We start from the raw sequence: 25,069 nt of genomic DNA, 5'->3' as shown, positions 1-25,069 counted from the left end.
AATATTTTCCTATGTATTGAAGTTGTCATTGTTATAATGAATTATTATAGCAGATTAGATGGTAATTATGTTTTTTACCCAGTTCTTTCGACCACTATATAATATTGTTGATTGTTTATTTTTGATCAAGGAGTTTCTACTTTTGAATATTTTCGTCATGGGAAATGGGTTTTTAGCCTGCAACTTAGGCGGAGTACAAATTCCATATTTAAATCAGTATGTGTGGATAACCGTGAGAAATCAATCACTTGAATGTCTTTCAAGATCACATGGAAGAAATTTCATGAAAACGTTGGAATTGTCATATTTAAGTTGAGAAACATTTGTCACATTCGCTCCTATATACGGAAGTCGAAAGGACATTTACATGTATTTATCAAGTTATTTGGAAATGTAATCAAGAACAATTTACTTTGTGACGTAGATAGTATGACATAGTCCACGATCAGCTGTCTCCCTATCAATTTATTTCATTTATCAAAATTATCTTCTCTACTATAAATGCTTAGAAAAAGACATCTTCTGTCAAATGACCACCCGTGGACTGCATACCATATATCCTGCAGTTACTTAAGGTGTTAATTGTATACTGGGAGGTAAAATAAACCACATCCCACATTTGACTTGATCATATGTTTGATGTTCAGTTGAAAATATCGGATGTTTGTAATATTACCCAACACTGAAAGAAGATTGATTGTATGTAGTTCTCTTTGTGAAAATATATAAGTAGAAATAAAACTATAACAAAATGTTTATGGAATTATACATAACTGCTGATGGGTATCTTAGACATATTATCTCAGAAAATCAATAGATTTGCTTTTTTCAACAAAAATGTACCACAGTTCAAACCCAAGAAGGTTTAAGTATTTTCCTTTTTGTACAGTGAATGAAACCAGATTTGAAATACTTGGAGTTGCGCAATCCATTTGCTCGGTTGCATGATGTAAACTGTGGACAATGTCTTGTGTGTCAAACAATGAATGTACCATGCATGTAGTGATATTGCTTTAACTCTGCAAGAAGAGTCACGAGCACGTATTCCCTCGATTATACGTTGTATCAGTAGTAAATATGCCGTAGCACTCGCTTGTTAACAGCTGTCAGGATGGCCGAGTGGTCTAAGGCGCCAGACTCAAGGCTGTGCCTTCTCTATCATAGAGGTTGGGTGTTCTGGTCCACGAATGTGGGCGTGGGTTCGAATCCCACTTCTGACACATCTTTTTTTTCTTTTTCTTTTTTCTATCGTAAATATTTTCCTATTAATTAAAGTGGTCACTGTTATAGTGAATTATTATAGCAGATTAGATGGCAATTATGTTTGTTACCCAATTCTTTCAACATCTTTATAATATTGTTGATTGTTTATTTTTGATCAAGGAGTTTCTGCTTTTGAATATTTTCGTCATTGGAAATGGGTTTTTAGCCTGCAACTTAGGCCGAGTACAAATTCCATATTCAAATCAGTATGTGTGCATAACCGTGAGAAATCAATCTGAATGTCTTTCAGAATGATTTTGAGAGAATTTCATGAAAACGTTGGATTTGTCATATTTAGTCAATCATTTGTCACATTCGCTCCTATATACGGAAGTCGAAAGGACATTTACACCTATTTATCAAGTCATTTTGAAAGGTAATCAAGAACAATTTACTTTGTGACGTAGGTAGTATGATATACTTCTGCCTATGTCGTTTCCATTTATCAAAATGAACCTTATTTACTATGAATGTATAGAACAAGACTTCGTCTCTCAAATGACCACCCGTGGACTGTATACCATGCAGTTACTTAAGGTGTTAATTGTATACTGGGAGGTAAAATAAACTACATCCCACATTTGACTTAATCATATGTTTGATGTTCAGTTGAAAACATCGAATGTTACTGATATTACTTGACTGGGGCTAACCCAACACTGTTGTTGTATATATATATATTTGTGACGATATATACGTTTAATAAAACTATAACAAAATGTTTATGGAATTATACACAGCTGCTGATGGGTATCTTAGACATATTATCTCAGAAAATCAATAGATTTCTGTTTTTGTCGGCAAATATGTACCACAGTTAAAAGGTGGGGAGGATTGTGTGTTTGTAATTTTGCTTATTTCCACAGTCTTTGTTGAACCAATATATGTTAAAAGGTGGGAAGGATTGCGTGTTTGTAATTTGGCATATTTCCACAGTCTTTGTTGAACCAATATATGTTAAAAGGTGGGAAGGATTGCGTATTTGTAATTTGGCTTATTTCCACAGTCTTTGTTGAACCAATATATGTTAAAAGGTGGGAAGGATTGTGTGTTTATAATTTGGCTTATTTCCACAGTCTTTGTTGAACCAATATATGTTAAAAGGTGGGAAGGATTGTGTGTTTGTAATTTGGCTTATTTCCACAGTCTTTGTTGAACCAATATATGTTAAAAGGTGGGAAGGATTGTGTGTTTGTAATTTGGCTTATTTCCACAGTCTTTGTTGAACCAATATATGTTAAAAGGTGGGAAGGATTGTGTGTTTATAATTTGGCTTATTTCCACAGTCTTTGTTGAACCAATATATGTTAAAAGGTGGGAAGGATTGGGTGTTTGTAATTTGGCTTATTTCCACAGTCTTTGTTGAACCAATATATGTTAAAAGGTGGGAAGGATTGTGTGTTTATAATTTGGCTTATTTCCACAGTCTTTGTTGAACCAATATATGTTAAAAGGTGGGAAGGATTGTGTGTTTGTAATTTGGCTTATTTCCACAGTCTTTGTTGAACCAATATATGTTAAAAGGTGGGAAGGATTGTGTGTTTATAATTTGGCTTATTTCCACAGTCTTTGTTGAACCAATATATGTTAAAAGGTGGGAAGGATTGCGTATTTGTAATTTGGCTTATTTCCACAGTCTTTGTTGAACCAATATATGTTAAAAGGTGGGAAGGATTGCGTGTTTGTTGAAGCAGGCCGAATGTACAAGTTTATTGGGACAGGTCCGTGCGTCAAATGATTTTAATGATTTTTGCATTCTCAGTCAAGAACGTTGCTTTCAACTTTTTACACTAACTTTTCACTAAAACACACACATTTCACTAAAACACACGATGATACTCAGAGTATACAGAGGAGAGAATCGACTTTGCTACCAAAGAAACTTAAGAACTTTGTGTCTGACATTGCTAAATGTGGTGGCGATATATCGTTACATTCCAGTATGTGAAATGCGGGACTTCCTCACTGATACAATCTTTGTAGATTTGGCGATAAGATGCTTCCACTGACTTACTTAGCTCCGCTCTAGCAACAGTCTTAGTGCTGAGGTGATATTAACTCCCATGTTTTAACATCGGCTTGCGATAGTCGTGGTGCTAAGATCACTTTGCAGAACGGGCCCCAACACACACAGACACACAAAGACACAGACACACACAGACACAGACAGACAGACACACACACACACACACACACACACACACACACAGACAGACACACACACACACACACACACACACACACACACACACACACACACACACACACACACACTGTCACGGTTGTCATGTCTGCTAAAGGACATGAAGCGTTTTAGATAGCAAGTCATCATGTGTTACTTTCCATGTTTATGTTCAGCTTTGTTTGAGGAATATATCCCCACATGGGTACAATGTATGAAGCCCATTTCTGATGTCCCCCGCCGTGATATTGCTGGAATATTGCTAAAAGCGGCGTAAAACCAAAACTCACTCATTTTGCCTCACTCCTGTCTGCAGCATATCCACAGTATTAAGCATTATTTCCGATGTAATAAATGTGTTTTCATGTGCATCTGGTTCCTATATACAAACAAACTAAGAAACTAGCAAAATCTTGTGTTCACCCCATAAGTGAACCAAAAACAACCCAGCCTCCTAAAACCCCCCAAACAAACTAAAACTTAAAACGGAATAGAAAGAAAAAACACCCCGAATTCGATAGTATGATACCAGATTATCAATTTCGTATAGTATATAAAAAATATTTTGGGAAAATATTCCGATTATTCCCGAACAGACCCGATGATGCAACTCACTTGTAAAAGCCGAACTTACATGACTATTTACACGAAAGACTGCAGACGCTATAACAAAAGAAGGCAGCATTTGTTAACAATCTGAAGAGAGAGAGAGAGAGAGAAGGGTGGGGTGGGGGTGGGTGGGTGTGTGTGTTAGGGCTAGGGCTAGCGCTATTTATGAAAAATATTGAAAATTAAAATGAAATTGTAGCTGTGGTAAAGTAGATATGGTTTCATCTTGTAAAAGGTCCCTACGCCCCTGTGAATGAATATCGGGTATGAAACATACGTTTCTCGAAAGCTCTGGTAACTATCGGGCGGTCCTTTTCTGCTCTAATTGTCAACCTGACATTATTAAATGAGATATAGTTGCTCATATTATCTGCACATGATCATTTTTCGAAAGCCCGTGTGTACGTCACTATCAGTAGAACTGTCATGACATACATGTATTGAATATGCAGAGTATATGACACAGGTGCTCGTTTACTCACTGGTGTCAGTGGGCACTGTTGGGTTACAATCACTTATCTATAGGCCAGTATGTCATGATTAGGTCTACGTGGACAAAGACGTGCCCGTATGTATCGACTGGTACGTTAGAGGGACTCACACAATGTCCCATCAGCCAATTCGGTATTTTGAGGATAAAGACCACGCTGAAGCGTATGCCAGATACCGAATACCATTCACCTCGGAAGTCGTGGATTTTATAGTCCGCTATGTTCAAGATGGCGGCTGTGAATTAAACAGTGCTGTGGATATCGGCTGCGGTACAGGCCATCAGAGCACCATTCCACTTGCCCGCGTCTTCAGACACGTCATCGGCGTTGACATCAGCCAGGAACAGATACGACAGACGCCACTTTTGAGCAACGTGGACTTCCGGGTCGGGCAAGGTGAAGATATGGCATTCCTTGAATTTTCTTCCGTGAATGTTGTTTCTGTTGCAACGGCGATACATTGGCTTGATCTCCCTGCTTTCTACAAGGAAGTAGATCGGGTACTGACGCCAAGAGGGTGTTTGGCGGTGTATTGGATGGACAGAGAGAAAGTGGACAATGAAGAGGCCCAAGCAGCCATTGAGGAGGTGAGGTTTATTGTCTCCAGGCCCTCCTGGTGGCAGTTGTCAGGTTTAGTCGTTGTATTTCCATAATTTGTTTGTTTGTTTATTATTTATGTCGCACTCAGCAGTGTCCCACCAATATGACTGCGTGCTGTAAAATAATTGTTTCAGGACCAGACAATCCAGTGATTGATATTGTGGGTACGGCTCCACGCTGACACACTCCTTCTCATCTTTAGTTGAACAGATATGATGCCATTGCTGTATTTTAAAGATACAAACATATCTTAAAGTATGAATGTTCTCTAATGTGCATTAGTCTGTATAGTTCCACGACTCGACGTCAGAATACCGCGCAGAGGGAGTGAAAAGGATCTGGGACCGGAAGGAGATTCCCGAATGCCCGTATGGAACATGGCTGCAGTAAGTAGATCCATGTACCACTGTTAAATGTTACCCCCAATCTCTGCCCTATCTTGCGTGAGATGTTTGAGCTGTGCCAATTCATTGCTTAGTGCATTACTTTAGAAATGAAAAACAAACTAACAACCAAAAAGAAAATACCCCCAAAATTCCCAATCGGAAAACACATCGGAGCGTAAAAGGCATCACCGGGGTATTCAGAAAGTGGTTTTACTTTGTTTCCGACGCTAAGTTAAAATCGAAATGAATCGGCCATTTGATTATGTTAACCTTTTAGTCTATGGTTTCATTCTACACACTTTCATAACAGGCTAGAGACAAACACGTCGTTTATGATAGCTTGGGAAGTGTTCTCCCAAAGCGCACCCATACTGATACATACTGCTTTTTGTTTATCAACTACTTTGCAGAGGGGCGTTGGGGCTGTTCAGTGTATAAAGCGTTCGCTAGCAACACTGAAGGCCAATTTTGTCTGATGTGTGGTGACCATGTCTTAAGTGATATTCCTGGAATATAGCTAAAACCGATGTAAAACAATATTCATTCACTCACTGTTGAGTATATATCTTTTACCTATACTTCACGTTTTAGTCTACGGTTTGAATATTCATTCACTCAATGATGTTTTAGTGACACCAGCGTTATTATAACCAAGACCATGACAGTCGAGGACTTGGTCCAACTCTCCTCCACAATGTCCTTCTGGCAGAAATATTTGGAGGCGAACCCAGGCTCAGCGAAACTGACCGATTACAGAGAAACGCAAGTGTCTTTATCCGTTACACTTTCTCGAATCTTCTAGTAAATATTTATTTCGCATCTGACAGTTTATGCATTGCATTCACATTAATACTTTAAAATTTTGTTGCTTGTGATGAAAGTCCAAACTCATGACAAATCAGGAGGTATGGTAGGGGCGAGGATGACGTCTAATTTGGAAGCTCCAAATATATTCCTGTATTTCAAGATACATAGCAAGATAGCTAAGAATTATTCTCTTGTTTACTGCAGTCTGAATGGCCTAATTCGCAGCGGCTCAGAGGAAAAACAAGGAGCATCCCCATCCATGGAATTCAAGTACCGCGTCAATATACTGCTGTGTAGGAAACCAAGTCTTTAACCTTAGCAAATATTATATATAAACAACAAAACAAACAATCGAAAACAAATAAACCCCAATAATTAAATCCTCTTTTACAGCCTTACTTTCTGCCAAAGCTGGTTATATTTTAGTGTGATTGTTCCATGCGTTGTTGAAATAAACTTTTCAAAAATATCATCTCGTTACTGTCTGAATCGTGGTTGTTCTATTCATTCATGTTTGGTATCGTGATCTGTTGTATCGGTTGTGTGGCCGCATTACTGTGTCCGATAAAGAATTCGGTGCCAACCATGACATCTCTTGTCAAATCCCATCATCTGGAATGCAATCCCTAGAGTGCTGATTTTGGTTCTTGGTATAACACCATACCCATACTAGTCGGGTTCATCAAGGAATGTCTATAACCTGAAACATCACGGTGTAACTGTGATAATTGTCCGAACACCCTCGATTATAATATACTCAGAGTCATTATTGAGAGGCAAAGTAAATATAAGGCCTCAAAACGTCGCATTTTCAACTTACAAGAGTGCAGTTCAAGTGTTTTCATGAGGATTTTATTTCTATTTCAGAAAAAGAGAAGCAAATCAAAAACAACATCCCCTTAAACACCCCCCTAAAAAACCCAACCAAAACAACAACAAAAAAAACAAACAAACAAGCAAACCCCCCACAAAAACAACAACAACAAACAAACAAAACAAGACAACACCCCCCCAAAAAAAACCCACCCCAAACATAAAAAAAACAAGCAAAACAACCACAAAAAACCCACCCAAAAACCCAAACAAACAAACAAAAAATCCCAAAACAAACAAGAACAACAAACATCAACAACTAAAAACGGAATAAAGCATATAATAAACGATGAATTCCATATTATCATACCAGATTATCAGATACGTATGACATGATATACTGTCCCCAAAAAAGAAACGCATAGACCAGAAATCTGTTGCAAAAATATTGTATTTTCAAACATGTATAACTCGTCCACAAATAGACTTTAGTGCATGAATTCTTACACCAGTTTAGAAGAAGGTAATGTCTGTACAACCAAGTGGATACTTTAGAAAAGGGAGACGTTGAACGCGATGGTGACGACGTACCACGGTCCTGACGTCGGGTCTCCTGGCTGTCAGACCAATCTCTTTCAACCTGTTCCGTACAGTTTGACCGGATATCCTCCGAAGTCCAGGCACCCTGGCTGCTGTGCTCTCACCCATGGCAGTACGATCACGCAAATGTAGTACCCGGATGTACCGATTTTCTGCTGCAGTGGTGACTCGAGGTCTGCCTGTACGGGGACGGTCATTTGTTAAACCTGTTTGGTTGTAACGAGCTGCAAGCCGTGGTATCGTGCTCAGACTAACATTCAGACGCCTAGCAACAGAAGATTGGTAATCTCCAGCGTGCATTCTTTCAATGGCGATGTTCCTTGTCGCAGAGTCAAGACGGTGCGTAGTGATTTGACCTTGAAACTCCTTCAAAACGAATGCCAATTTCCGAAAGTAATCTGGAATTTTATTGCCAGACAGTGCACGCTCGTTGCTGCACAATTTCACCTGGAAGGTGATTTCTGTTGCGTTGTGGCGATGCCATTTTGACCCTTGTAAGAAATCTCATCAAAATCAACATTTTCAAGTGAAATCGATTTTTTTACTTGTGCAATTGTGTAAAATCATGTTATGGACACTTCTGTTACATATTTTGGAGTAGACCCGATGAAAGCGGCTCTTGCATGACTATTTACACGAAAAAAAGAAGACAGCATTTGTTGACAATCTGAACAATTCGAACAAGTCTTTTTTTGCCACATGTATGCATGTCGGGTATGAAACAAACATTTCTCGAATGCACTGGTAACTATCGGGCGGTCTTTTTCTGTTCCAAATGTCAACTTGACATGATTACATCAAATATAGGACACCGCTTGTAGTAAGCCTGTGTGTATGTGTCGATCAACATGTATGTATTGACATGCATTTGAACATGCAGAGTATATGGCACGGGAGCTCCGTTACACGTTGGTGAGTAAGTAAACTGTGTTAAGTTTCTACTATTTATCTGTAGGCTACACTGTGTCAGAATGTCCCATCAGCCAATTCGGTATTTTGAGGATAAAGACCACGCTGAAGCGTATGCCAGATACCGAATACCATTCACCTCGGAAGTCGTGGATTGTATAGTCCGCTATGTTCAAGATGGCGGCTGTGAATTAAACAGTGCTGTGGATATCGGCTGCGGTACAGGCCATCAGAGCACCATTCCACTTGCCCGCGTCTTCAGACACGTCATCGGCGTTGACATCAGCCAGGAACAGATACGACAGACGCCACTTTTGAGCAACGTGGACTTCCGGGTCGGGCGAGGTGAAGATATGGCATTCCTTGAATCTTCTTCCGTGAATGTTGTTTCCGTTGCAACGGCGATACATTGGCTTGATCTCCCTGCTTTCTACAAGGAAGTAGATCGGGTACTGACGCCAAGAGGGTGTTTGGCGGTGTATTGGATGGACAGAGAGAAAGTGGACAATGAAGAGGCCCAAGCAGCCATTGAGGAGGTGAGAATAATAGTCTCAAGGTCTGGTGGCAGTTGTCAGGTCTAGTCGTTGTATTTCCATCGTTTCTTAAATTATTCACGTAAGTATGTGTGCTTGCTGTAAACTGATTGAATATTCTCTAATGTGCATGAGTCTGTCTAGTTCCATGACTCGACGTCAGAATACCGCGAAGAGGGAGTGAAAAGGCTCTGGGACCGGAAGGAGATACCTGAATGCCCGTATGGAACATGGCTGCAGTACGTAGATCCGTATGCAACTGGTTTACATTTCTAGCATAGTGCATTACTTTAGAAAAGAAAAACAAACTAACAAACAATAAATAAAACCCATGTGTACAACCCATGGAACGTAAATGGCATAGCAGCTGTATTCATGAAGTGTTTCCGACGTTTCATTAAAATCGAAATGAATCCTCCCTTTACTATACTTTTTATCTATATTTAACCTTTTTGTCTACGGTTTCAATATTCATTCACACATTGTTGTTTTAGTGACACCAGCGTTATCATAACCAAAACCATGACAGTCGAGGACTTGGTCCAACTCTCCTCCACAATGACCTTCTGGCAGAAGTATTTGGAGGCGAACCCAGGCTCCACGAAACTGACTGACTATAGAGAAAAGCAAGTGCCTTATCCCCTGTAAATATACGGAAGCTTCTAGTAAATATTTATTTCGCATCTGACAATTTATGCATAACATTTATATTCATATTTAGAACCTCCAAATATATATATTTCTTTATTGCAAGATACATGTCAACATAGCCGAGAATTATGTTTTTGTTTATTGCAGGCTATCTGGGCTACTTCGCAGTGACATAGAGGAAAAACAAGGAACATCGCCATCAGCGGAATTCAAGTGGCCCGTCAACATTCTGCTGTGTAGGAAACCGGGTCTTTGACTTCCTAAACAAATACCGGAAGAAATCCTATTTTATTGCCCCATTTCCTGACAAGGACTGGATGTACCATAGAAACACTGCATATACACCACGGAATAACTTAGAGCAAGTACCGTCTGGCGGGGGGTTCATTGATGCAATTGGGTGTCTCTCACATGAGACCTGTGAAGATCCGGGTTAGAATTGATCTTCAGTAACCCATGCTTGTAAGAGGCGACTAACGGGATCGGGTGGTCAGGCTCGCTGACTTGGTTGACACATTGCTGAGTGCGGCGTAAAACTAAACTCACTAAACTCACTCATTCACTCACTCTCACCATTAGATAACGTCGGAATGGTCAAGGGCTAGGGCTGGGACGGGTAACCCGGATACCCGAGACGCATGGGTAATGAGCTGGACCCGGGTACCCGTCTCAACACCCGGACCATCATGTGACTAATAGATTAAACAATGTAATATGTTATCCTTTCATGATTTAAAGGTTGTAATGTCTTTGAAGATTAAAACATAATTACAGTCACCTCTTTTGAATGTAATACATGGTTAAGATATTGCAAAACTCGATATTTTAGCCTCCGAACTGAAGAATATATTGCCAGTTCTTACAAATTCGATGTCAGGAATTAACATAACGGGTAGGGTAGGGTAATAGGGGGATGGGGTACCCGGGTAGAATATTTGGACCCGTCCCAGCCCTATCAAAGACACATCACTGACTACACCGAAGGAGATCCTCAGTATAAGATCTTGGTGTACTGGAACTGATTCAAGTCGAACAGTTTCTGGTCAAATTGGGGTTCAAAACAAGCCCCACTGGCTCTTGTCATGGTTATGCGCCTCACATCGCTTGGCCATCTTATCAATACACCATACACCAACAGTGTATTTGGTTTTGTGAGTGAGTTGGTGAGGGAGGGAGGAAGGGGAGGAGGGCGGATGAAGTTTGAGAAACACAGGGGTACGTGTGTGGTGCTGGTTGATGAAGAAACATCATCAGGCCTTTGAAAAATCTTGGATTTGAAACGACAGTCATAGGTTTCTTTGCCCAAGGTACGCAACCCTCTACAATGGTTGTTACACAAGAAAACCATCGTAAAAAAAGGATACACATTATTTATTCAACAGGCGATAACAAAATATAAAGTAACAAATTTGGTAAAACATAGTTCATACACAACGGAACGAAAAACACAGATTGAACACAAAGGATAAAATGTTATCATGATTACAAATCTTAGGTAAACATGCTTTAATCACAAACCCTAATCGAGACGTATTAATCGCGATGATACAAAATATATTCAAATATGACTGACACAAGTGATATGAATTAAACGTCATTGAAATCTGCACTGAAAACGCCGTTACGTTACAATAACACCGGGTGTTCGGAGTGCAGGGTAAATAACACCGGGTGTTCGCAAAGGTAAAGTTTACAATTTTACAATGATAACTCCGGTGTTCGCAATGAAATGTTACAATGATAACACCGGGTGTTTGCGATGAAGTGAGCATCTCCAAGCAAGATAAATCCCGGGTAGTTTCCGGGCAGATTATGGGTTCCAAAGTACGGCACATGACTTAGTTATACTTAGCAAACCACATGACAAGGTCCAGTGCTGCAGCGATGTGAGTGTGTGAGTGAGTGAATGTTGTTTAACATTACAACGGCTATGATCTAGTCTGGACCAAGCAAACCAGTGAAGGAAAGCATGAGCATCTATCCATACCATCGGATCCCGACTATACGCAGTTAACCAAATCAACGAGCCTCACTATCTCAACTTTATGTCGAGAATGTTATTGGAAAGGACTTCTGATCATTAATCTAACATATCAATATTCACCGATGGTCAGTTTGTCCTACTAAGAATTCCAAACGACAGTTAGTTCAGAGTCATGGAACCCTTTCTTGAACAGAAAAGTCGTTTCAACTCATTTCTGAATCTTGGGTTGCAGAAGCCGTACACGTAGCAGTTGATGACGTTGTTGATGTGGTATGAGTGGAACAACATCTTGAACACTGTGAACACATAACCATGGAGACTGTTCACGAACTTCCAGTTTGATCCCCACAAAGCGACCAGGATAAGGAAAGGGAGGAAACTCACAATGAATACGACTGTAATGATGAACAAGGTGAAGGTCGTTTTGCCTGTTGACTGCTTCTTCCCACCGTTTGATTTTTTTTCTTTCGAGGAATCTGATTTGGGTTTTGGTTTTGGTTTGACTGGAGCCTTCTGTTTGTTAATTTGGAGTAGAGATTTCTCGTCTGTCCCTGACATTTTGTCGGATGAAATCTCTGCCATTCCGCTTGCCGCGCTGGATGGGTCTTTGTCGTCTGCTCCAGACATGTACCCAGACGACATATCATTTTCAACAATCTTTGGTTTGGAAGGAGGTGGTGTGGGGACATTTTGCATTTCTGTAGATCCCGTTTCGGTCTGATTTCCCGATGACGAACCTGCAGCCTTGTTGGGCTTGAACTGGAATTGTCTGTGCTTGTAGACTTGCCGACCAATCAATGAATAGAGAACGATTAGCAGGACTACGCAGACAATAAACAGTAAGAACAGAATCCCGCTGTAAAACTTTGTGATGGGAGTCCCAAGGTATTTGTCGTCATAGGAACAGTTAGCACCAAACACGTCCTCCCTGTCAGTCGGAACTGTTCGGTTCCCACCGACCACGGCTCCAAGTACAGTCAAAGCGACGGCCACTATGTTAGCAACGAGTATGGATAGACCGGCAGATCTGATAGTGTATTGACGCTGCAGCGGACGACAAACTTTCCTGTACCTGTCCACAGCGATTATGATGAGCGTGAACATCGAGACAAGCACAAAGTACATTCGGCTAAACCGGAATATTTTACACAGAGCTGGGAAAAAAAACGTGTAGTGAAATCTCAGCTCCACGATTACCCCGGGGATAGACAAACTGCACGTGAGGAGGTCAAACACCGCTAGGGTCAAGATGAACAGCCGGGTGGTGCTGGGCTTGAAATTCTTGAGGTACACAACGAAAACGAGGCTGTTGCCGATGATGCCGATGACCATGAGGATGAGAAGGTAGACGATGACGGGGTAGATGTACGGCCATTTCTCGGCGTCAAGGTGACGCAGGTACTCCATACGCTCCTCCTCGGTGATGTTGGAGACTGATGTGTTTGATGACGTCATGTTGAATGATGTCACTGATGACGAGGTTGTGACAGGAAACATTGTTGATAGGTCTCCCATGATGGCGATTGAGGTTCTGTAAACAAAATTATAAGTTTGATTAGGAAATATTATAAAACATTATAAGCACTGTGTATCAAATTCTTTCCCGGGTTTAACGAATTTGATCAATTCAGTCTTACCCAGACTTTCAAAGTAACCCTGGGACCGGCTGCACAAAGAAAACTTAGTTCTAGCTCTATTGTATTTAACCTAGATCTACGACAGATGTGTGTCAGGACCATCCGCTGTTGTACTAGCAACGGTGCACATACATTCGAAAATGTCAGAGCCTACCAGGAAAATATATGCGGCGTTACCATATAGTGAAACTGATAAGCCTGCAGACTCTGTTTACTCTTAACTAACACCAAACACCGTGGCCGAATAGTTTAAGTCTGAATAGACATTTCCCTGTTGCTGGTGTTTTAACAATCACGAGTGACCCACATCCGGGTTGAACAATGTCAATAATGTCTTTCAAATTTTTTTATGGTGAACAATTACGTATTTTACATATTTTTACTCTATTTTTTAGCAACACAGCGTATTGAAATAAATCGAACAGTAAACTGAGATCTGCATCATTTTCAGCAAGTACTGAACATAATTCACATATGCTAATGCTGCACTATCTCCTCATTTACACCACATTTAGGTTTGTGTATATAGTGGTGCGGTGGGGTAGTCGACTGGTTAAAGAGTTCGCTCGTCTCGCTGAAGACCCGTGTTCGATTCCCCACATGGGTACAGTGTGTGCAGCCCAGTCCTGGTGTCCCTTGATGTTGTATTACTGGAGTATTCCTAAAAGCGGCGTAAAAACCATATTCACTCATTCACTGCCTCCGGGCCTAGAAAGTAGAGTCCAGAGCAGGGGTCTCCTGACGCGTCATTCACAAACGACATTAAAACGAATATGTCAGCGTTCTGTTGTTTTGTCTGGAGCTCGTTATTGAGGGAATAAAACAATAAAACAAAGCGTGGTCGGTTCGGAGAAAGTATACTGTATCTGAGAGGGATGGCCCTGTTAAACTAGGTCATGATATATTAGTAAATGAGTGAATGAGTTTAATTTTACGCCGCACTCAGCAACATTACAGCTATATGGCGATCTGTAAATAATCGAGTCTGGACCAGACAATCCATTGAATAACCGCATGAGTATCGATCAACGCAATTAGGATACAATGACATGAGTCAACCCAGTCAGCGAGTCTGACCACGTGATCCCGTTAGTCGCCTGTTGCGACAATCATGGGTTACTGAAGATTTATTTTAACCTGGACCTTCACGGGTCCTGAAAGTGAGGAAACAAAACCTTTGATGACATCTAATATCTGTAGTGGTATTTTTGAAAAGAATTCCATGTCATCAAGAAAGGTGTGTTACTGTTATTTTTGTACATTGTATTACTATCAGTGATATAATTAGTTTATTAGTTGGCAATAATTAATGATAATATTCTCTTAAAACCTTTCAAAATTTCAAGATATGTGATATAAACCTCAGGGTATCACATGGTATTTAATAGCTCATCAGTCCAATCTAAGACATATGTAAGCCATGAGACATCACCTGTTGCATAATGAAGGATGTATAAATGATTGGCTTTTAGTTTTCTGATTAGTGTATTAACGCATACTTCTGTCATGGTTGAAATGTGCCCTCTATATTGCAGCCTCGCCTCGGGCTGGAGACATGTGTTTACTACCTGGGAGGCGCGTGTCATCAGTAAATTGATTGCTCTTCCATGGCGAACGAGGAAACAAACAACATGCCTGTCATGCTTTCTGCCAATCCTACCATGACTTCATTCTTATGTGTTACATGCAATATTGACACAGTTTACTTATTGATTTCTATTGCAGCATTGTACCAAGGCCTCGTTACGGCGCATGCACGGGTACCGCTATCAAACACCTGTATTGACATGCAGCTTTGATCGACATCTTCATGATGCTATCCCATTTGTCATTACAAACGAAATTACAGAAATGTTGAAACTAAGATGAAATGAGATGACATGTCTATTGTCATTATAAGTTTTCCCACTTTTCTTAGAGGTTCTGGTTGTAAAAACTGATCATTTCGTAAGATAAGTAACCAAATATATTATGACTGGTGTTTATATTTTTGATTATATATTATTTTTTTCGAACAGAGTTCCATTCTAGTATTTTACGATAATATTTAATATAGAAATAATTTTTTATGATATTCGCGTAAACAACAATATTGTATTGTAAAAGATTTATGAATAAATAATTTTAAAAGAAGATAACCGAACCATTTAATATAACGCTATGATAAAAAAAGCTTACCTTACGAATCAAAAGATGATATATACGATACGACGATGAACAGGTTTAAGACTCCCGTTACTCTGCTGGGCCATGTAGACAGACTGGTCTATATTGTCACTGCCCACTTGTTTTAACAGCCAATGCACTACGTTACGACCTCGACCTCCGGATGAAGGTCACAACCTTCACTTCCTGGTTGCCAACCAATGACCGTTAAAAGCTATAACTTGTATACTACATGCCTTTATTAACATCCGGAATCAAGACTGATTCATCCGCTGATGACTCCTATTGACGTACGTTACAACTCCCTATGTCTAAGAGAGACGTGAAGACTTGCAGTAATTCTTTGAAACGCTGTTTGGGGAAGTCATAATGCATATACGCCTAAGTACCAGAGTGCACTTGCATGATGACTAACTGGTTTTCAATGACATGTTCATGACGTACACCCTAACTCTAACCTGTAATATGTTACAAATTAAAAATGCCTTACTGTTCACAAAACAACGCACGAACATGTATAGGTTATGTAGGACCCGTTCTAACTAGGGTGTTCACGGGATCCAAGTACACGACAGAGTACCGCGCAAGTTGCTTTGTCCTTAGTCTGTCCCACAGTCCCTGAACCACATTATTTTCCCTACTGGTTTAATGTAGAAATTCAATATATAGATTGAAAAGGACACACACGCACGCACGCGCACGTACGCACACACGCGCACACACACATACACATACACACACATATTTATGTATTTGTGGCTCCTTTTCAATTTAAACATTGAATATTACAATATATATATATATATATATATATATATACATATACATATATGTTAGTAACAAATAAACCCATTTAAATTGAAAAGGGGTGTTACGACGTAAATTGTAATAAAAACGCAAATTGTAATACTTGCAGCAAATTGTAATAAACTTGACGTAAATTGTCGTAAAAGGGGCCATGGTGAGTTGGGAGAAATCTAGACTTGAGTCATGTAGGGCTTTAGCATTGCAGGGAGGCCTAGCTATAGGCAGTAGGGAAAATAATGTGGTTCGGGGATTGTGGGACAGACCAAGGACAAAGCAACTAGCGCGGTACTCTCTCAGTATCGCTGGCCATTCCTGAATATATATTCAGGGACTAAGCGTTAGTCTACTTTGTCCTGTTGTGAGGTGGTAACAGTCTGCTTGGGTATTTATCATGTTAATGTATTCCAGGGATGTGGTTATAAATGAATTCGGTGATGGTTCGAATTTGGGTCATCTTACTTTTGACACGAATGCAAAAATAACTTTTTTTATGTCTAACAGACGCCGGATTAGGTGACAAGGTGGACCCATTGTTGTTGACAGGTTGGTTGTGTTGTTGACTGAGCGTAGGTAAGGCAGAGGGTGTGTAAGTGCGTGCGTGCGTACGTGCGTGAGGGTGAGTTTGAGTGTGAGTGAGTAGGGTTTTCAGAAATATTCCAGCCATGCCATGGCGAGAAAGCAGCAAATGTTTATTTTATGTACTCAATCAGGGAATCCAACCCGGCTTGTCAGTGATACGACCTAACGCTTTAACGACTTCACCACTACCCTACATTCTAGGCGCTATGGGAAACAGTGGCAGCTGCAATTCGCATATGTAACACTATTCCGTATATTCGCTCGTCACGCCGAAGACCCGGGTTCGATTCCCCACATGGGTACAATGTGTGAAGCCCATTTCTGGTGTCCCCCGCCGTCATATTGCTGGAATATTGCTAAAAGCGGCGTAAAACCAAACTCACTCACTCACTCACTATTCCGTATAACCGTGTACGATGTTGTTCCTTCTCTGAAATATCCGGGTAAGAATTGATCTTCGGCAACCCATGAAAAAGATGGGCGGTGCGGTAGCCTAGTGGTTAAACTCCGAAGAACCGTGCTCGATTCCCCATGTGGCTACAATGTGTGAGGGGCGGTGGGGTAGCCTAGTGGTTAAAGCGTTGGCTCGTCATGCCGAAGATCCGGGTTCGAATCCCCACATGGGTACAATGTGTGAAGCCCATTTCTGGTGTCCCCCGCCGTGATGTTGCTGGAATATTGCTAAAAGCGGGGTAAAACTAAACTCACTCACTAATATTGAAAGATGTGTGTTCCTGACATTTTCTAGCAGTATACATCCTCAGGGTAATGCGACCTCATATTGTTTCATCTTCCCCTCGTAGTATTTTTCAAAACTGTTGAGTCAGTTAGGCGAGGTTGATGATCAAGTGGACATGCGCAGGAACATCAAAGCACTCAACTGTCTAGACACGTGTAGGATCTACTTGACAGACATGTCCATATCCTATTTCATTGTTAAGTGTGTAAGGAGGGATGTATTTCAAAGGTTTGGTGAAACTTACTGGAGGGAGATGTATTTCATTCAATGTTTCATTCATTCATTCTTGCAGTACCACAGAATGACCAATTTCTCTTTGATCAGTGTAAATTTGGATTTTCCTCTCTCACCTTAAGGTGATATATTCACTCAATATAAACAATCGTATAGGGTATAATGAGCATGATGATTTTGTTTATTCATTAAACGTTATATACAAATGTAATATCTTTTACTCAACGATTTATGAGTCAAATTGAATAAAATATGCAAATAAAAGTGAACACAGTAATAATGAGCTGGTTGTTTTCGAAGAGTTTTCAATATGAAAAACGCAAATTTAATTCACAAACCTTAACCTCTGTCATTGTTTAACGTGTCAATAAAACCTCAAAAAGTACCAAAGATATACACATTCCTGTTCCACAGAAAATGTTTATGACCCATAATCATGATGTAAATGCATTCGCTACTATTCATAGTGAGTGAGTGAGTTTATCTTTACGTCGCACTTTGATCTGCGCAATTGGGATACGATTACATGTGTCAACCAAGTCAGAGAGCCTGGCCACCCAATCCCGTTAGTCGCCTCTTACGACAAGCATGGGTTACTGAAGATCAGTATTCTAACCTGGACCTTCACCGGTAGATACTGTTCATATGTGTGTCCCTATACGGTATTGGTAGTAAATAACAATAGTATTGTTTTGTTTGTTTTTGTTTTTTTGTTTGATTTTCAAACAGGCAGTTAAACAGCCTCTCATAAATCACATCTGTGAACGTCGTTATCGAATATAACTTCCCCTTTCAGCTGTATTACGCAGATATACACATTCAAGGATATAATATTGTCCTAATCATCTTACGAAATTCTTTCATATAACATAATATAGTATATTGATTTAAGGAACATGAATTAATCCGAGGTTTTCAAACAGTTTCTGACCGCTATTTGGCATGAAAGGATATCGACTAAGTCTCATGATGTTATTCAAATAGAAACGTAATTGTAACTGGCAGAATTTTCAGTTTCTCGTATTTGAATGTTACGATTTCTAATTACCATCTTCACAAACATGCGATTTTATTCCAGTTCCAAACCGGTATCACTGTCATGTCAACAGTCGTATCGTTGTCGCAACAACTGCCGTATCGCTGCCATGGCAACAGTCGTATCGTTGTCGCAACAACTGCCGTATCACTGTCATGTCAACAGTCGTATCATTGTCGCAACAACTGTCGTATCACTGTCATGTCAACAGTCGTATCATTGTCGCAACCACTGCCCTATCACTGACATGTCAACAGTCGTATCATTGTCGCAACCACTGCCGTAACACTGACATGTCAACAGTCGTATCATTGTCGCAACCACTGCCGTATCACTGACATGTCAACAATCATATCGTTGTCGCAACAACTACCGTATCACTGTCATGTCAACAGTCGTATCATTGTCGCAACAACTGCCGTAACACTGACATATCAGCAGTCGTATCGTCGTTGTCGCAACAACTGCCGTATCACAGTCACGTCAACAGTTGTATCATTGTCGCAACAACTGCCGTAACACTGACATATCAGCAGTCGTATCGTCGTTGTCGCAACAACTGCCGTATCACTGACATGTCAACAATCATATCGTTGTCGCAACAACTGCCTTATCACAGTCACGTCAACAGTCGTATCATTGTCGCAACAACTGCCGTAACACTGACATATCAGCAGTCGTATCGTCGTTGTCGCAACAACTGCCGTATCACTGTCATGTCAACAATCATATCGTTGTCGCAACAACTGCCGTAACACTGACATATCAGCAGTCGTATCGTCGTTGTCGCAACAACTGCCTTATCACAGTCACGTCAACAGTCGTATCATTGTCGCAACAACTGCCGTAACACTGACATATCAGCAGTCGTATCGTCGTTGTCGCAACAACTGCCGTATCACTGACATGTCAACAATCATATCGTTGTCGCAACAACTGCCTTATCACAGTCACGTCAACAGTCGTATCATTGTCGCAACAACTGCCGTAACACTGACATATCAGCAGTCGTATCGTCGTTGTCGCAACAACTACCGTATCACTGTCATGTCAACAGTCGTATCATTGTCGCAACAACTGCCTTATCACAGTCACGTCAACAGGCGTATCATTGTTGCAACAACCGCCGTATCACTGTCACGTCAACAGGCGTATCATTGTTAAATGAATTTATTTCAGTTTTGCTTTATTTCAACGCTGATAGCTGGACAGTTTAAAATTATTTCAGTTTGTTGTGAAAATACAGAAAGGCCAAATAAAAATATACGACCATAATGCTGCAAAACATGTAATAGATTATGTTTGTATGAACTATAAACATCCAACGTTTGTGAAAGCTATACGACAGTCGGGTTAACAATCGACTCTTAAAAATGAGGAAAAGGTTTTGTCACTTTTCTTACTTGACCTCATACACTGACTGAAACTCATTCCTGTTGTTCCCTGTCCTGTGACAGGAATATGACGAAAACAGCCTAAAACCATACTCACGCAGACACTCACACCGCTCCCCCCTCCCCTAAACCAATGCTTACTACGGGAAATACGCTATGACCTGGTTCTCGGGATTCAGGACAGGGTATGGGCGTGAATACATTACGTAGTAGCCTGAGACTTGTTTACAAACTTCACGTCTGACTAATGTCCCTGTGCGCTGTACAGAGACGCATGTAACAATGTAAATCCTGTAACCAAACACCAGCGTGCGACTTCGGGTGGGCGCTTGACGCCATTATACAGACACAATACGATGCAGTAGACACATATACTACATGCAAAACGCTGTAGACACACTAGACACATACACTGTACGGAGAAGACACGCCCCTGATGCCCGGCGTACACTTGACACTGTTTAGCCCAATCTAAATTGCAATATTTAACCAAAGTGAAAAAATATAGAACGCTATTCTATCAAGGTTCAAAGATATCAAAGGAAGCTCTACGAATTGTATGAGGCTCTCGGTAGGTAATGAATTGGTATTTTGCTCTTATTTGTCATTTCATAGAAGTGATAGACTGACTGAGTTTGGTTTAACGCCGCTTTTAGCAATATTCCAGCAACATCACGACGGGGGATATCGTGGGCTTCACGATAGAAATGATTGAAGTGAATTTCAGCAACCAATGCTTGTCAAAAGGGATTGGGAGTCAGCCTTGGTGTCGTGGTTGACACACATCACAGTAACACACACACCCCTCCTACACACACATACACACACTAAATTAAATAAAAATAATAGTGTAATTCTCCTCCCATGTCATTTGATAAAAGAGTGGACAACTTCTCGTTTCCTTGTATATCTTTACTATGCTATTTGCCTACAAGGATAATTATTATAACATCTTCTCTTTAAAAATTATTAAATGGGCTTTGGTAACGATTCGGAGGTTCCAGTAGCCTTTTTCTCAGCAATTCACCGTGCAGAGTTGTGATCGCGAATGTTTCTGGGTGTATCAACACCATATCCGGGTTTTCCCCCAAAGGGTGAACGTGCAATAAATTCATTCATCACGTCGGGAATTCCCCCGCACCGTGAGATATATAACTAAGAGGAAATAAACAACGCACTAACGTATGACTTGGAGAGAATGGTGTGGGTGAAGGGGTGGGGTGTATGGGGAGTAAGGGTCATTTTCTACTTCTCAGGTTTTTACTAGTACGTGGACAAACCTGGTTTTATTCCAGCACAAGTAGATACCAACATTTCAAATAAAAAAACAAAACAAAACACAACAACCCCCCAAAAACCCCAAAACAAAAACAAACAAAAACAAAAACAAGACCCCCTCTCCTCCCCCAAAAAAAAAAAAAAAAGAAAGCTAAACGAAAGCTTAATTGTCACGATTCTGTGAAATTGTGGTCATTCAACATTGTTTCCATCATCCGTGACGTCTTTAGTTTTTTCTATATTAATTAATTCATTTCGCTCCGTCGCTACCCACTTGAGGGACGGCACTATGGTTGTTCCTTTTCTTGAGTACTTCAGCGTCCGCTTCATCAGAAAGTTGTGTCAGTGACCCCATGACTAACGATACACTATTGGCATCATTCTAGATCATGCGGAGGTATAGAATTGAATTTATTTGATATCTAAAATCAGCTGACGTACAAAGAAAATACACACCTGTTGTTTTGGGATTATTTTCTAAAGGAAACCGCGTAAATATTTTGAAATGTGTTTTGCTTATGACTTACAGTATATATCTGCGTGCGTAAATATACGTTGCTTTGTATTGTCTCTGTGTGTTACTACTACTGGACGTGTGCTACTTGTATTGCCCGAGTGAGGGTGTTACTGGTATTGTGTGAGTGTTCATTGTATAATAGTGGGTGAGGAGTGAGTATGGTTTTACGCCGATTTTAGCAATATTCCAGCAATATCACGGCGGGGGACACCAGAAATGAGCTTCAGACATTGTACACAGGTGGGGAACCCGGGTCTTTGGCGTGACGAGCGGACGCTTTAACCACTAGGCTACGCCACAGCCCTTTCATTGTATTACATATGTATGATTATTATAGTGTGTTAGTTATATATGTTTACTATATTTAATGCGTATGACATCTGTATGGTGGTCAACTAGAGTTGTGTATTTTGTGTGTGTGCATGTGTGTGGACTACATTGTGTGTGTGTGTGTGTGTGTGTGGGGGGAACTTAAGTAGACATTCAATTCAATATTCAATGTGTTGATCCGTTGATCTAGTCACAATGTCGAGCTGGTTACGGCTTCAAAACTGTGGTCTGGTTGGTCTGTTAAAGCGTGGTTCCTTCCTCCTTGTCAGCACGCCTGGGGTTACCAAGAGCCATGCTACGTAGTAGCAAGTCGATAAGTACTCACACGCGACATCGAAGGTTCAACCGGAAACGGAAATGAAGTCAAGAGAGCACCGTGATGGCGACAATGAAGTGTTCCTGTTATCTTGTCCTGAACGTTTGTGGTTTGAGATACTATTACAAGAAAAGGAGATGTCAGAGTCATTCCTACCAACTCTCACGCCTTTAATGGCTTGAGACTGACGCAAACATTTGTCTCACGACAAAAGCGATAAATCTTACTCAAAACTGGGTTCATATGAAAAAAGCACATTTTATTAGTTCGAATATGTAGTTTCAGTGACTTTTCTGAGAACATACGTTGTACTTATGCGTTGGCTTAAGGAGCCGAGGGCGGAGGGGATCTCGCGATCTCAAGCTCTTTTCTCTCCTGGGGTACAACTGGAAATAAAGTGTAAAAAACACCTTATGGGACATGCATGCTGCTGAACATGTAAGATCCCCGCATCCCGCCGGATTGGCATGTGGGTGTAATTCAAACCAAAACATGAGTCTCATTAACCTATTCAGACAATGACCTACTTTTCAGCCGATCCGAATTTTCTCGTGTTAAAGTGAAAATAGACGCCACACATACCTATGGTTACACAGAATTCCAATTCCATGTTTCATAAAAAAATGGTATTTACAACTGAATTTTAATTTTAAACTTTAATAACATCGTATTTTATGGCGAGGTGTAGGCAGCACGACCTTAACTAAGACGTCACAGACTGCCACAGTTTGATGAGGTCGTAAAATGATTCACAATGCATCTCGCTCATTGGTTACACCTGTTATGTGTTTTTTGCGCTTATTTAGTGTAGTTTTGTAACGCACAAAGTGATCGATATAATATCAATTCCGTACCAGACCGCCAAACTTTTCTAGCGGCAGAGCCTCGTTTTGAGATTTCCGTGATTTCCAGGTTTCTGTTTGTCGGTGTTCGCTGTACGACATGTTTGTAAGGATTATAAGGAACGTAGTGTTGGCCTGGTTATTGTACTAAGTTGCACAATAGGACGGAACCCGGTCAACAGGAAACGAGATTGTTGTGTAATCAATGTTTTGACTTGGTTCCGTGAGCAGTAACTGCGTCACAGTAACTATGGACATGTAGTCTGTCATACAGACCCTGAAACAAATATATCCAAGAATATATGGCAAGTCTAGATTTCCACAGTTCCGATAATGAAGAAAGTCTCTTTCCTTAAACTATGTTCATTTCAGAGACTAGATGTTAGTCTGTGGACCATGGTGTAATGCTATGAATAGTATCCTGGCTGCATATTAAGGAATATGGTACAGACGTTGATTGATGATCCACCATTTCCACTACCAGTATGGAATTTGGAAGGTGGACAACAGAATAGTGCAGTCAGTAATATAGTATGACCAGAAATTATTGAGAATTTTAGGAATATGTTTAATTGGATTTCTAGTATAAACAACCTTGACCAGCTATCAAATTCCATCACCGATCATGAAACCTGGACAAAAGGAGCGAAGGTTGAACTGGTGCTTACAGCATAGAAATTTTAACTGGGACAATGTCATTTTCTCAGATGAAAGTTCTGTGTGGCTGTTTCCTAATACACTGAAATTCTGGACCAAACAAACTGAAAAACCTTTGTATCAGCGCCCAAAGTACAGTCCAAAATTTAACGTGTGGGGTAGCGTATCTTTGTTAGGGGCAACGCCCCTCTGTGTATTTGAAGGGAATATGAACAGTGAGCGGTACACAGATATTCTCGAGGGACATTTACTTCCATCTGCTCACGTGTTCTATGGACATTTTTGGATTTTCCAGCAGGACAACGACCCAAAACATCGTTCAAAGCATTCACAGGCCTGGTTTCGGACCCAAAATATGACATTATTAGATTGGCCAAGCTATAGCCCTCACCTAAATCCAATAGAAAATGTTTGGGGACTTATGAAGGAAAGTGTCAATGAGAAAAATCTGAAAAGATATTGGTACAGCATGGACCACGACTTTCTAACTTCTTTGATCAGTAGTATGCCCCGACGCATTGAAGCCTGCATTGCTGCCCATGGGGACTTGACAAAATACTAACTGTTCACCTGTCTTTGAATCTAGAGTTATGTTCTGCTAATATTCACATTAAATACGTGAGTAATGAGTGATAATAAAAATTACAATCTTTAAATTCTCAATAATTCAAACAAGTAAATTTGATTTAATTGTAATAAATTATTTCAA

The 25,069-nt window shown here is 40.4% G+C and overlaps 3 protein-coding genes and 1 non-coding gene across 5 annotated transcripts; 3 read left to right on the top strand and 1 right to left on the bottom strand.

Annotated features, from left to right (window-relative positions):
* The first annotated feature begins 1,105 nt into the window (after positions 1 to 1,105).
* Trnal-caa lies at positions 1,106 to 1,220 on the top strand. Its single transcript has 2 exons — positions 1,106 to 1,143; positions 1,175 to 1,220. It is a non-coding gene; the product is annotated as a tRNA-Leu (tRNA).
* Positions 1,221 to 4,605: 3,385 nt separating this feature from the next.
* On the top strand, positions 4,606 to 6,807 carry LOC124284017 (putative methyltransferase DDB_G0268948). Its single transcript, XM_046720054.1, has 4 exons — positions 4,606 to 5,132; positions 5,437 to 5,531; positions 6,162 to 6,293; positions 6,543 to 6,807. The coding sequence occupies exons 1-4, from the start codon at positions 4,659 to 4,661 to the stop codon at positions 6,649 to 6,651; spliced, it is 810 nt and encodes a 269-aa protein (XP_046576010.1). The 5' UTR covers positions 4,606 to 4,658; the 3' UTR covers positions 6,652 to 6,807.
* A 1,476-nt stretch (positions 6,808 to 8,283) lies between these two features.
* Positions 8,284 to 10,100, top strand: LOC124284009 (putative methyltransferase DDB_G0268948). Its single transcript, XM_046720046.1, has 4 exons — positions 8,284 to 9,196; positions 9,338 to 9,432; positions 9,688 to 9,837; positions 9,992 to 10,100. Exons 1-4 carry the CDS (start codon positions 8,723 to 8,725, stop codon positions 10,098 to 10,100), a joined length of 828 nt encoding a protein of 275 aa, XP_046576002.1. The 5' UTR covers positions 8,284 to 8,722.
* A 1,100-nt stretch (positions 10,101 to 11,200) lies between these two features.
* LOC124284025 (orexin receptor type 2-like) lies at positions 11,201 to 15,766 on the bottom strand. 2 transcript variants are annotated; one of them, XM_046720063.1, is made up of 2 exons: positions 15,644 to 15,766; positions 11,201 to 13,359 (listed from the first exon to the last, which is right to left on the bottom strand). In XM_046720063.1, exon 2 carries the CDS (start codon positions 13,341 to 13,343, stop codon positions 11,988 to 11,990), a length of 1,356 nt encoding a protein of 451 aa, XP_046576019.1. In that variant the 5' UTR covers positions 13,344 to 13,359; positions 15,644 to 15,766; the 3' UTR covers positions 11,201 to 11,987. The 2 variants fall into 2 exon arrangements, with proteins under 2 accessions (XP_046576019.1, XP_046576020.1); XM_046720064.1 differs by having other exon boundaries at positions 15,649 to 15,763.
* Positions 15,767 to 25,069: the final 9,303 nt, after the last annotated feature.

This window comes from Haliotis rubra, unplaced genomic scaffold (genome assembly GCF_003918875.1).
Source record: "Haliotis rubra isolate DU_JTF1 unplaced genomic scaffold, ASM391887v1 Scf328, whole genome shotgun sequence".
NCBI classification, from domain to species: Eukaryota; Metazoa; Mollusca; class Gastropoda; order Lepetellida; family Haliotidae; genus Haliotis; species Haliotis rubra.
Note: the sequence above shows the minus strand (reverse complement) of the source record. Positions and strands in the feature narration are given on the sequence as shown.